The following is a 14,301-nucleotide window of genomic DNA, read 5'->3' on the forward strand; positions in this document are numbered from 1 at the left end:
TGGGGTATATATAGTGGGGATTAGGTGTAAGAATTAGGGTTAACTAAGGGTAAATTAGTAATTACACTTTTGAGTTTTAAGCAGGGAAACGCTAGTCTTTTTAGAAGGATGGGCATCTTTCTTGAAGCTTGAAGAAACGAAATTGGTCTGCCTTGAAATCCGGGCGTCTTTAGCACGGGACGGGCGGATTCGGTGGTCTGTGCCCGGGCGTCTTGGGGTGAAGACGGGCGTTTTCTGGAGCTGCTGCCCGGGCGTCTTCAGGGGAAGACGAGCGTCTTGTGGTTCACGTAGCAAGGGAAAACTTTCTGTCCAGGAATACGCTCGTCCCGAGCGAAATATGGGCGTCCTGGGCTTCAACCCGAGCGGGTTGAGCTGTATCCTGCTTCACTTGAGCTCGGATTGTAAAACGGACGTCATTTTCTCATCCAGACTCCTATTGGAGTGATTCAAAAGCCTAGATCACTTTATTTTTCGACGCCGTTCCATCTAACATATTTTCAGAGCGAAAGGAGCAACTCTTGATTTGGGTTCCGAGCAATTTTTTCTTGTAATGCCTCCCCTCTCGTCATTCTTACTTTTAAACCTTATGACCCTTCTATATACTCTTTATTCCTACATCATTGGTCATCATTCTTACCTTCTCTTCATACTAGTCCATCTAATATCATCAATAAGCTTCCAAATATGCACTAAAGACGGGAATTTCCGCCTAATTACCTTCTTTCCTACAAAACATACGAAATGCACTAGGAAAGCAAAATAGGAAGCATTTGACGGATAAAATGGCTAAGGAATGTTATAATAGTATGCAAAATAGGCTCAATTAGGGGACTAAATGTGCACAAATAATGATCACATCAGTATCCAAGATATACCTGTCAAACAACTCCTCACCACCCCCGAATGGATCACCACAGTTTTTAAAATATTTAAACGGGGTCAGTACTAATCACACAATTATATAATCACAATCAGACAGTAAATCAACATGCCTCAATTGTCACATCATCCCGAACTCCATCACCAACTCCTCAATACTGACTACACACTAAAGTGTGTAGCCCTGCCAGAGTACCCATCGCAACAGGTTACTCATCGCCGCCAGTGGTGGACCGCAGTCGTTCCCACCTAAGCCTCGCTCATCTCCGTCGAGCGATAAACCCAAATTCATTAATGTGCACATCCCTTCTGTGGCGGGTTCCACAGAAGGCGAATAATGGGCGTGAAGCCACTCCCGCAAGTGACCCCACTCAGCCAGGGACGCACCCAAGAAACAGATGATACAATCAATCACAATCATCAACAAGTAACCAATTCCAACAACCGTCACAATACTCGTATGATAATATTCAACAATACAATATCACAACCATCCAAACAATCAACAACACAATATCACAACCGTCCGAAACAACCAACAATTACTATCTACAGCACAATCACCACACACATCATGTAACTAATACTGAGTAGGGAAACCCTACCTGGAAAGCAATACAGTCAGACGATCTCAACAGCTGTTATCAAAAAGCCTCCTCTACGAATCCTCCTCCTAACATAATATCACATATATCACTAACCACACAAAACTAACACAAATCTCCAATTCCCAAAATTAGGGTTTAACAAAACTTAATTAAATATAACAAATTCGGTACGTAGATCTTACCCTCGACGCAAGGATCACAAATATGTAAAGAAAGATGAATTCCGACCTTCCAAGCTCCGGGATTTGTCAATAATGCGATGAATGTGAAGTACGTAGGTTGAAATCTCTTTTTCAAAATAATCAGGTTTGTAAAGCGTATTATGAAAGTGACAGAAGTGTTTATATATTAATTCGCATTATTAACAAAACCCGACAAAACATTACCCGTAAACCGGGCTACTCGATTGATTAACTGACGTACTCGATCGAGTGCCGCCTACTCGATCGAGTACCAAGGCTACTCGATCGAGTACCCTACAGGTCAGAAACTATTTTAAATCGCAAAACACCCTTACTCGACAGAGTAAGGCCCACTCGATAGAGTACCCAGAGACTCATAAAACCGTAGTATTACAGCCAGTTCCGCATAGCAAGTTCCAACATTGTTTGGACTTGCTAAATATCCGTAATCTGTAATTGCCCTCTTGGGGCAATATCGAGGAAGGAGAAGAGCTTTTCGGTACATCGACATTTATGGGAATGCATCGGTACATGTCTGTTTGTGAGAGAATTCAAGTCAAGGTGGAGATTTGTTGGGTTTGTGCCTTGATTTCGTTAACCGCCCGTTTCGAACGACTATGCGGGGGTGCGTTATTGGGCCAGGTGCATCTTGGGCCTTTATTAGGTCATTGTGACAGTCTTGAGATTATTATATAAACTCTCTAAGCCTTTACCTAAAGAATGATCATACCGTCCAATCAGAATCAAAACTCCTCACATATCAATAAAACTCTCTCCCTTCTGCCCTGTGGACGTAGCTAACACACGTTAGTGAACCACGTAAATCTGTGCGTTTGTCTCTTTATTGTTCTTTTATTAGTTCTTTCTTGCTTCTGTTATAACATACCCAAACAAATCCAAAACCCAAAATAATCCAACCCGCGGAACTAACCCTTCGAACTGTCCCGACACGAATCGGCCTAACCCGAATCCGGCGATTCAATAAACCGTTTGCATGGTCCTTGACAAATTGACATGCTCCAGTAGTTCACTTTCACAAACCCTCAAACCGTAAACCCAAAAATTAGGGTTTATCAGACAAACATCTCTCCATTCTCCAGTAAAGTAAAGCAACACATCATCCTCTTCCTCCATTCAATCAAAAATGGAACCCCAATCCGAAAACCCTAATCCCCAATCATGTTGGTCCAACATAGTGAAGCAAAACCCATCTAAACCTCCCATAAATCCATCATCAACAACCTCAAAACTCCTCGAATCATGCAATTCTTCAAAGGGTATAGCTGTTGCAATTGTTGATGCAAATGCAATTATTCAAGGAGGAGAAAAACTTCATACTTTTGCTGATAAATTTGTGTCTGTTAATGAAGTTCTTAGTGAAATTCGTGATCCTACTTCTCGCCATCGAATGTCTTTCCTCCCTTTTTCTATTCAAACCATGGAACCTTCACCTGAATCCCTTAAAAAAGGTTTTCATTTCTGCATTTTTGTTGTTTTTTAGGTTAAATTAGGGTTTTTAAGCTAGTATTATCTATTCTGAAGGAGAAATGTGTAATCTTTAGCTGAATCCCTTTAAAAAAAGGCCTGATTGTGTGTATGTTATGTTTGATTTCTGCATTTTTTGTTGTTATGATTGATTTTAAGCTATTATTTATGGTGGGTTTTTGTTATTTTAATGTTTTTGGCCTATTTTGTATGCATTTGATTGATAAATGTGGAGCTTTTTGTTGAATGTTGGTGTTTGGTAGTTTTAATGCCTGTCTAGTGTTTAGTTATATGCTTGAATATGGAAGCATTGAGGTGGAATTGTATGATTTAATGTGGAGGATAAACTCTAGTTCATTTGAGATACGGAACTGTGGGTATGGGTGTGGCTGGAGCTGGCAATAGGTGTTATGCAGCTTTTTTTCAGGTCTGGTTAACCGGGGTCGTTTTCGAGTTGTGTTAGGTGAATATCATCCTGTTGGTCTTTTGGGTTTGGGTGGATCAGAGCATTGGGTCATTATTGGACGACCTATGTATTCATTTGAGATTACTAGTAGACATTTAATTGTGGTTTTTCAAGTTTAGATAGATGATTTCATGTTTATGCTATCTCTCGGAGCATTTATTTTGCTCTTTAGTTAAAAGTCAAGTGGACTTCATTGGATAATTATTAAGCTAATTCATTGCCAGGTCATCTATCAGGCCGGGTTATTATTGAGTCACAATTTGACAGGTGGTCTCCAGTTGATCACTGTTTAAGTTTGGTTGAGACAGATCGGGTTGTATTTGTCATCGATCAGCCTCGCCTCGGTTTAAGTTCACAAGATCTTAGGGTTCTACTAGTCTGGGTTTCACATGGTTTAGGTTGAATAAAGTTTTGTTAGCTCTACGCATGCCATCTTGATAACACTAATGTTGTATATATTTAGTCAGAGTAAGTAGAAGATAACACATTATGATTTGTTAACTGACAGTTTATATAATTTTGGACAGTTATCAGCTTTGCGAGGGCTACTGGTGATTTGCAGACTCTGTCCGATGTTGATCTTAAGCTCATTGCTCTTACATACACATTAGAGGCTCAATTTCATGGTACTACTCATCTTAGAGACAGCCCTCCCCCTGTCCATATGCTGAATGTGAGGAGGTTGCCGGAGAAGGATTTACCAGGCTGGGGTGACAATGTTCCCAACCTTGAGGAGTGGGAGGCTTTGGAAGGTCTTGCAGAGAGCGTCCCTAATTCTAACTCTAGAATTCTTCCTTTGAAGGATCTGAACTTGAATACCCTTGCTGATGACCGTGCTAGTATGCATGATGGTTCTATTGGAAACAATAGCGAGATTTCCGTGGATCATAATGATCTTGATGAGACTAGAAGGCACAAGAGGTATCAATCGAAAAAGAGAGAGGTGAAAATTGATGGTAAAAAGATGGTGGCAGATGGGATTGATGCATCTCAAGGACAATGCGATGATGATGCCGGTGAATTTCGGCCTGCTGTCAGTCGAAGCACCCATAGAAGATTTCTTAGAAGGCAGGCTCGCCGTGAAATTTCTGAGGCATCAATGAAAGACGATGGTGATCAGGATAACAGTGAGATTGCAGAAGGAGAAGTTATCATGGAGGCTGAGTGTATTAATCGTGCCTTGGAGGATATGCATCTTTCTCAGGAGGTGCCTGTTGAGAAGAGCAACACTGTTCAGACAACGGGAAGTGAAGAGATCTCATCAATTTTGGAACAAATGAGACTTGAAGAAGATGCGTTGGTGGCTAATGAAAAACAGGACGAGCTTACTAGTTCTGACACCCAAGGCGTTGAAGTACATTCAGGGATTGATGAAGCTAATAATGAATTGGGGAATGGTACTGAAGAATTAGATCACTTAGAGAATGGAAGTGTTGATACCTCATATGCGGAGGATGATGGAAGTGAACAGAGTTGGATGCTGAGATCATTATCTGATTCAAGCGTTGCTTGTGTCACTGGCGATTTTGCTATGCAAAATGTTATCCTACAGATGGGTCTACGTTTGCTGGCTCCAGGTGGAATGCAGATACGTGAGTTACACAGGTAATACTGCCAAATTCCATTCTACAATGTTGTTTCCCATTGTAAGTTTTCTAAAGTTCGTGATTAGTCTCTTTTTCAAGATAAACAAGTCTTTCTCCTGTTGGCTCTGAAAGTTCCCATGGAACTTGGTAGTTGTTAATTACTATGTTACTCCAACTCTTCAAATTATATCGCGGATGCGCGATACTTAAACACTTAGACATGATTTTTCTTTGGTATAAAATAACCGAGCTAGACATTTGGATATGCACTCGTGTTAGATATTTCTAACCGAGTCTCAGGAACATAAACTTTATTGTATTAGTATCTTTTTATTCTCAAGCTTGTTGTTTGGGTACAAGTTTTCCCTGATTCTGTTTACTTAAATAGGTGGGTACTCAAATGTCATGCTTGCCATCATGTAACTGCTGAAGTTGGTCGGATATTTTGTCCGAGGTGTGGCAATGGTGGTACCTTAAGGAAGGTCTCTGCTACAGTGGGTGAGAATGGGGTCGTACTTGCAGGTCGTAGGCCAAGAATTTCATTAAGAGGCACAAAGGTACATTGAGTTTTGATTGAGCTTTCTCTCAAGTCTCAAAATTTACTTCCGTTGCTGTATTCATTTCTTCTTTAGCTCTCTTTGAAGAATATATTTGTCCCAGTAATAAATTACAATATTACTAACTATTATCTGTAGTCAATCATGCATTCTGAATAAAGACATGTTCAAAGGCCAGGCTAGTCACAACTAGGGATGACCGTGGTTTCAGATTTAAATCCATGAGGTCTAACCTAAATCAATATTCAGCCCAAATCCGTATGGGCCACAATGTTCAGACCCAGATCGGGACCCATTAGTGAAGAGTCCAATGAATTAGACCCAGATCAGTGAAATTTTGCCTATTTTTGTCTGTGGATCTCATCTAGATCCAATTTCCAAAAATATCGCATATTTTATCTTCTATCGGTTCATAATAATAGAGTTCTTTCAAGATATATTTTCTTGACTTTTCAACTTGAAGTACAAGGTGATGTTTTCTGTGCTATTGCCGACAATATGTGAAGCATTAATTAAAAAAAAAAAAAAAAAACACGCTTGTGTTCTTGCTAACACGGCTAATTGTTGAGTACAGTTTTCACTGCCTTTGCCCCAAGGCGGAAGAGATTCTATGTCTAAGAACCCCATTTTACGTGAAGATCAGATACCAAAGAAGTACCTCAATCAGAAGACCAAGAAGAAATCTAATAAGGTGAGTCTTTAATTTAACATCGTTGAATTTTACTGCTTCTGTTGTTTTTTCTGAAGATAATATTAACTGTTTTCTTTGAAAATACTAGGATGATGATGATCATTTCTTCGCAAGCAGCAACATCTTCACTCACCACACCGATAAGAAAAACTCTAACAGGCCACCAGTCAGAGAAGCCCTTGCTGTTTTCAGTGGGAAAAGAAACCCCAATGACAACCATTACTCTCGCTCAAAGCATTGAAGTTGTGTGTTGCCTTGAAATTTTGTCGAATATCTATATTCTTTTCCTTTGTCCATGACGGTGTAATCTATGCACGTTTTTTTTTGTCTAAATTGTTGATTTTATTTTGTGAGACTGACTAAACTTTTATGTAATTTCATATGGAAAGTATTTCCTGGTTTCAATTATAGTGAATCAATCATACAGAAGTTTTGTTCCGTGGATCTAAATGTTATGCAGATTATTCCTTGCAGTTAGTTTTTGGGTATAAAGGCGGGTTAACACATCTTCGCATGCTTAACTACCCGTCTTAGCCAAATTCTGCTTAACGCTTCTCAGTTCACTAGTTTAGACCTAAGCATACAGGTTGGGCATTGGTTGGCTTCAGAATAGGTTATTTTTGTGTATATTTTATGCCTGATAATAACTGTCTTGGTCAAATTCCTTGGACACCTAATTCATGCTAGACCTAGCATATGGGTCAGGCATAGGTTGATCGGGTCAAAATAGGTCATTTAGGGTATCAGTAGGGGCATTTTCGGGGTGTGGTCATTTTCCGAGTCCCCTATTTCAACCTATGCATTTTAAGGTCTATTATTTGTTACATTGATTGACTTCGGTATAGTTTTATTTTCACCATTTCGGATGGAGTTACTATCAGGATGGTTATCAAGTTCTACTCTCTAATTCAACTCCTGGGTCAGGTTATTGTGTTGATCAGTTAAGTCGTATACTCTTATCAGTAATACTACATTATACTATTTCCTCCCATCCAGACCAAAGGTTACAGTTGAATATAGTCATGTGAGATCTTGTTTGATTTATCGTCATGAATGCTATAAGAATATCAAATTTTTATAATTTTTAATAATGTGTAACTAAAGATATGCACGTTACAAAACGTGCCTCGACAAGTGTGATAAAACAATTGTAACCTTTGGTCTGGATGGGAGTATATGTTTAGGTTCAGTAACTATTCATCAAATAGGGATAAAAAAGACGTATTCTCTTGTTGAAAAAAAAAAAAAAGGGAAACTCAAACCAGTAATTACAACGAAAATGTGCACTTGTAAACTGCGCACAAAATTCTTCATTAACTGCAAACAGCGGTAACTCCTATAGTACAATGAGAGAAGCACTCTTTCCATCTGCTGATATTTCTATATTTTGTCCAAAGTGGTAAGTAGAAAACCTTTACATATCTTCACCGACAAGAACACGCCAAAAAAAGAAAAAAAAAAGGGTATCAGAACTATATAAAAGTTGATTTACACTATGTTAGCTTCAAATGTTACGTAGAGAGAGCTAGTTCTGCCCATGCCAAAGAAGACGATCTGAGCTCAGACGACATCGAGAGATCAATGTTAGTTTCTAGCAATGTGCACAATTCAGGCATTGACGGCCTCTTGTGAGGATCAGCAACAAGGCATTGACTTGCTGCCTCGCAAACAACTTTAAGGTCCTCCCGTTCAAAATGCTTCAATTGTGGATCTACTATTCGAGGCATCTCATCTGGTACCTGAATGAATTCCTTAGCCTGAAACCACAAACCATGAAAGTTCAATAGAAGGCAAATGATCCCCTACTTGATACTCCATAAGATACAGGGAGGTCTCCGATGATCTCAGAGACCTAACTTTAATTTACTTATGCTTTCCAGACTTTAATTTTGTCTAAGTAGTCATTTAGTACATCTGATGCAGATTGGTATCTGATAGGATAGCTAGTCTCGAAGAACCAAAATGGTGAAGCGACATACCCACTCGACTAAGCTTCCAGTGTCTTTACAGAAGGGTGGCCTGCCACTGACTATCTCCAGCAGAAGAACTCCAAATGCATAAACATTGCCATTTATGTCAAGATGACGTGCCTCGATCGAATTTGGAAGGACACAAATAGCACCATTGCTATCAATGGCACATGAGTTTTTCTCTGATCTTGCTAGAATCGTCTTCCAGCTTTCGAAATCAATCAACTGAACAAAACTCGGGTAATTAGACCACCAACAAAATCAATCAGAAGAAAAACCTAAATATAATTCAGATTCAATGCATACCTTGGGGGAATAATCTTCATTAAGATATACTGCATTAGAATTGAGCTCGGACATTGTAAACGGAGGGTCAAGCTCTGTCTGAAGATACTTCAATCCACGGGCAATTCCAATTATGATTTTCATACGTCGTCTCCACGATAGCTGGCTTCCTTCTCCATCTGCAAACATGGCTGCAATTTCTTGCACTTGAGTAGTGTGTTTTGCACATTATTTCAATTTGTTTATTCATTTAATTAGATAAGGAGTTTATTAAAGGCTTTGGAAACCGATGTAATTCTAGGGGCACATTATTTTTTTTTTCATCTTGGGTCATTCGGAAACAGCCTCTTTGTGTTTCTAACACAAGGGTAAGGCTGCGTACATCCGACCCCCCCTTACCCCGCAATTTGCGGGAGCCATTGAGGCACTGGGGTAATGTTGTTGTTGTTAAGCGAAGTAGGACTCTTTAGTTGAAATTTGCGACACAATTTTCATCATGGATCATCTTGAAATAGTCTTTTTGTGCTACTAAGAGCGCGACAAGCATGTGTATATCTTACCTGCTTTTTACTAGAGCCCATGAAGCATTGGTACCATTAGTTTAGTTGATAATTACTCTTCATTCATCAAATATTTATGGTTCAGGTATTAAAACTTTGATCGAATAAAGTGAATGAGAAGTTTAAACCAAGCAAGAGGGAGTATAATTTTACTTACAATGCAAATGTTCGTACAATGTTCCGTTAGAAGCATATTCAAAAACTAGCATCCTTGAAAAGGGAGGCGCCTCTCGACAGTAACCCAACAGTTTAGCAGCATTCTCGTGATTTAATCTTGCTAAATCAGCCACCTAAAGCATGAGCCAGACAAACCCAATTACTCAAGTTATTCTTTTACGAGTTCTAACTTAACAAAAGGCACAGGCGCACAGCTATTAGTAAAGAAAAATTAATAATAAAATAAAGCAATACCTCTCTCTGAAAATAGAGCTCATGATAGCCAGTCCATTGCTCTTCTTTGATGCAAAATGATATCACTGCAATCTCAGATCCACCTTTCATGGTGCCTTTGTAAATCATACTATCCGAAGACGTTCCAATGATATTACTAAAATCTTCACATGCCACTTCTAGCTCTTGTCTGCTGAATCTTACTATGTCTCTCAACAACTGAGAATCTGTTTGATAGGGAGTTAACAAGTTTTAGGGACGGTCCATAGTAACATGTGACCCCAAATTAACTAAAGAATCTACCCATATACTCATTGACCCGGAAAAATTAACAAAAGGGAAAATAAATGAATGAATAACAAGTTCATTGTATGGGTCAGGCTCGTGAAAATTTTCCATGAGACAGTCTCATACAAATATTTGTACATCGACAAATGCTTGATCAGCATTAGCCAAAAATAAACAGCAAAAATAGTACCTATATAAACTGCCAAACGATCCTTGTCACTTCCTGATTTCTTCCAAGGAATAATAACAGATGATTTACTGTTGCATCTTTTAAGCGCGGTTACTAGTGCTGTAATAAACAGCACACCGACCATGGTTCCAGTCACGATTTCTACAGCTAAAAGCCAAGCGGGTTTTGATGTACTTGAATGCTTGGCTTCGTTATCTGGAGGCTTATGCTTTGTGTTAGCACTGGGGTTTGGATGAGTTTTGGCAGGTACGGCAGCTCCTGTAATCAGTAACACAAGGAAGTGTCAGAAATAAATGATTCATAGAATAAAAGAAAACAAAGAAAGTAATAGTATAAATAAAAGTTGTATTAGTGGCATACCACACTGCACACCGCTGCGCTGTTTAGGATCCTTGTCTTGAAGGCAGTTCCCTTGAAAACTTGATCTACAAATAACAATACATTAATGAAAAACAGTAATCTTCACAAAGGAGTAACATGACATAAGGTATGACTAAGGATGAGAAAGATATCAATCAATCATTACCTTGGTAGATATTGCAAGCATTTTGGGATGCTACCAATAAAAAAATTGTACGAGAAATCAGCAACTTTCAATTGAGGTGAGCGACAAAAGCCTGTAGCATTCCCGTTGCCTGCAAACCTAAAAAACCCAAACAAAGATAAGCAATCTGACCAAAATCACGCCTGAATATGAGTGCACCTTGCAAAATATTAGCAAAAGAGCGAGGCTAATGCCAAAAGTTGAGCATTGCAATAGCAAGAATCTTGTCAAAAGTAAACTATAATAACTTCACAAAATAAATACTCGTAGGTGTTTTATGGGCTAGGCTAGAGTCTAGTTTTGTTAACATGGCCTCACAGAGTAGCGGTGAATGTCTCATGTTTCAATGTTTGGGTTAGTCAATATTTGGACCATATCATCCGTATCAGGGCAGAGAGCGTACGCAAACTACATTGCCAGATATATCTGAAACTTTCTCTGAACAGAAACAACACTGAACCATACAACACTGACACGGTGTAAACCAATTTGTTTGCCAGGACTGATTTCTAAGATAAATTGGTCACACAACCCAAGCTCAACCAAAAAGGCCTCCACAAGATTGCAAAACTAATTTAAGCGAGGCTTATATGAACATTTGTCCAAATAACTTTAGCACGAACTGTTCTCAGAATCTATGAATTACTTATGCGGTGAACATTGAACAGTACTATCTTGCTTACAATCCCACAACAACCAATCAGCAAGGGCCTTTTCTTCTGTTTCATTAGTCCTTGCCCGCGGGAATCAGTAAATGTGAGATACCAAAAGCTAGACCATTCATCCAAAGTCAACATTGTTTGACCACTAAAGTCAAACGGTAATACTGTAAATGCAATGGAGGGAGTAATCCACTGTAGTTCAGCAACCATAAAGATTTGTCGAGCCAAAATGAGAAACTTTTCAGAACAGCCTTTTAATTTAGTTTTTTTTTTGTAACAGGAGCGCTGAAACACCAGAAGCTAAAACTTCTACAGAAGAGATGCTTACATTCCGTGATTATTCGAAGTAAAGCTTGCATTGGAAGCACCGGGTAAAATTCCTTGGAGTTTATTTCTATCCAAGTGAAGCTCCTGAAGATTCTTCAACTCGCTAAGCTCATGAGGTACAATTCCAGTCAACCCATTGGACTGAAGGTTACTGCAATCGAAAGAGCAACAGTAAAGGACTGACCGCAGACAAACAAACTAAAAGACAGAAATATGAACATTCACAATGACCGCATTATTTTCCGTACATTTTCAAAATGCTAGTCAAATTTCCAATCTCACGAGGAATCGGTCCAGCTAGCTGATTATCTCCAAGATCCAACACTTGAAGGCTTCCCAATAGGCCAATTTCTTTAGGAAGAGTCCCAATCAAATCATTCCCATGAAGAATTCTGTTGAATAACCAAACAATTATATCAACATCAACCCTACTATTACCAATTCACCACACAGTTTCTTGCAAATGACTAAAAAATATGAAGGTACTCCTATAACATACAGTTGTTGCAATTTTGTGAGGAGACCCAATTCAGGAGCAAGAAATCCTTTCAAAGATAACCCGGAAATGTTCCTGAAAACAGAATTAACTTCACTAATTACTTTTTTATGCAAAACATACCTTTAACTGCAAAACTTACATGATTATTACTGATTTGAAGTACAAAACAGGTAAATATGCAGTAAAGATCATTTAACTTACAGTTTAGTAACATGATCCCTAGCAATTGAACAAGAAATCCCAGACCATTCACATGGAGTTGGATCCAAACCATTCCAATCAGCCAAAACTAGATATGGGTCTTCATATATAGCTTCTTTGAATGCAGTAAGAGCCCAAACTAATCACCAAATTTCACATTTTTTGCATCAGGGTAAACTTACAAATTCAAAACATAACCAATATGCAAAAAGATCAAATCTTTCCTATAATAAACTCAAGTGGGCAGTAACAATTTACTCGCTCCGCTCCGTCTCAATCATTTGTTTACCTTTTCCATCCGTAACATAACAATAAAAAAAAGATCCGGTCTTTCCTATTGTAACCTTAATTCAGCACTGACAATTTATATCCAACAACAACGATTACTAAAAATATAATAAAAACAAAGCAAGATCTAACAGAAGTTACATACCTTCAGTTGATACAAAAGAGTCACAAGAGATGGTAAAAAATCCAAAAATGGTAAATTGAAGTAAAACCCAATTTAAAACTCCCATTTTCTTGGCTTTTACATCCATTAATTCCTTCAAAATTTACTTGGTTTCACATGAAATCCACCAATCATACGAACTCATCCACACAAAACAAATTTCAAATACCCAAGAAAACTAAAGAATGTTATAAAAATGACAAATTTCACTAACTTGGAGAAGTGGGATTTTCAAGAAAACAAAAAATGGAGAAGCACTTAGTTCAATGTGCAACAAATTTTTAAAAAAATAAAGAAATAAAGTGAGAAAAAATGTGAAAAAGTCGAAGTAAAGTAGTTATTATTAGGGTAACAATAAAAAGAAAAAGGGTAAACTTAGATTGAAAGGGAGGTTATGGTAATTGCAAGTTCGCTAGTAGTAGTAGTTGTTGTTGAAAAATTATGAGAGAAAATGAGAGGAAGATGAAGAGGAAGGTCACACAATGGTGTGTGTATGTGAGTATGTCTACCAAAAAAGCATGTTTTTTTGAGACAACTTACATTAAATTTAATGTTTTATGTATAATGTATACTCCGTATTAATTAATGTATGTAGTGTACTTTGTAACAAAATATGGATGGATTGACTCATTTGTTTATTTATTAAGATTAATTAAGAATTAAATTGATGAGTTTTTGAGTTAGAAAAAAGAGAGTGGAGAAAAGAAAAAGTAAAGAAGTTAAGTGATGGGCCAAAGATTTCAAAGAATGTTTTGGATGATGATGTTAAAGCAACTTCCGCGTTTGCTTTGCTTTTTTTTTTTTTTCATTTTTTTGGTTATTGGTCAAATACAATTTTAAAATACTCCTCACTTTAATCCTATTTTCTCTAGATTTGTTTTCGAGTTGAAGCTACTAAACTTTGACTGTAAATTTTGACTGTAAATATATTGAAGAATGATAATTTTAGGAAGATTTTACGTCCTTTCAATTTCTAAGTTACATACCTGCCATTTTGAAATTTTATCGCTACTAAAATACATGGAAATTACGACAGCTAAAACCGTCGCATTTTCAACAAAATCCTCGTAAAAAAATTTTTTAACGACGGCTAAAACAGTACCATTTTCAATAAAATCATCGCAAAAATCAACTTGTGATGGCTTTACCGTCATATACTGATATACACACTATCGCAAAAATTAACAAATATATTATACTCCTGAATTCTATACATTAGTCAATAAAATAATCTTAATGATTGCCTTCACTAACTTAGACTGTTAGTTGTGTTAGATTTAATCCGAATTGAGACCATAAACTCCATACTAAATTATTCGGTAAATACTAGATGCGGAAGCGTACCTGATTACATGATGAAAGGTTGGGATGAACCATCTGAAGGGACGGTCTTCGGATTAGGTCTTCTAGTAGACACACATACCAATAGGGATCTCTCTACTGATGGGATGCGGGGAGATTAGGTTATTGTGTGCTACCA

The 14,301-nt window shown here is 37.9% G+C and overlaps 2 protein-coding genes across 2 annotated transcripts; one reads left to right on the top strand and one right to left on the bottom strand.

The window, feature by feature from the left end:
- Positions 1 to 2,703: 2,703 nt before the first annotated feature.
- Positions 2,704 to 6,859, top strand: LOC141587266 (RNA-binding NOB1-like protein). The gene is made up of 5 exons (XM_074408716.1): positions 2,704 to 3,138; positions 4,148 to 5,225; positions 5,595 to 5,763; positions 6,338 to 6,454; positions 6,543 to 6,859. Exons 1-5 carry the CDS (start codon positions 2,814 to 2,816, stop codon positions 6,693 to 6,695), a joined length of 1,842 nt encoding a protein of 613 aa, XP_074264817.1. The 5' UTR covers positions 2,704 to 2,813; the 3' UTR covers positions 6,696 to 6,859.
- Positions 6,860 to 7,722: 863 nt separating this feature from the next.
- LOC141587267 (putative LRR receptor-like serine/threonine-protein kinase At1g63430) lies at positions 7,723 to 13,563 on the bottom strand. Its single transcript, XM_074408717.1, has 13 exons — positions 12,804 to 13,563; positions 12,371 to 12,509; positions 12,170 to 12,241; positions 11,919 to 12,062; positions 11,672 to 11,821; positions 10,664 to 10,780; positions 10,498 to 10,562; positions 10,138 to 10,395; positions 9,681 to 9,886; positions 9,427 to 9,559; positions 8,731 to 8,900; positions 8,434 to 8,649; positions 7,723 to 8,211 (listed from the first exon to the last, which is right to left on the bottom strand). The coding sequence occupies exons 1-13, from the start codon at positions 12,907 to 12,909 to the stop codon at positions 7,966 to 7,968; spliced, it is 2,022 nt and encodes a 673-aa protein (XP_074264818.1). The 5' UTR covers positions 12,910 to 13,563; the 3' UTR covers positions 7,723 to 7,965.
- Between the last annotated feature and the right edge of the window lie 738 nt (positions 13,564 to 14,301).

The sequence above is a fragment of the Silene latifolia genome, chromosome 6 (assembly GCF_048544455.1).
Source record: "Silene latifolia isolate original U9 population chromosome 6, ASM4854445v1, whole genome shotgun sequence".
NCBI classification, from domain to species: Eukaryota; Viridiplantae; Streptophyta; class Magnoliopsida; order Caryophyllales; family Caryophyllaceae; genus Silene; species Silene latifolia.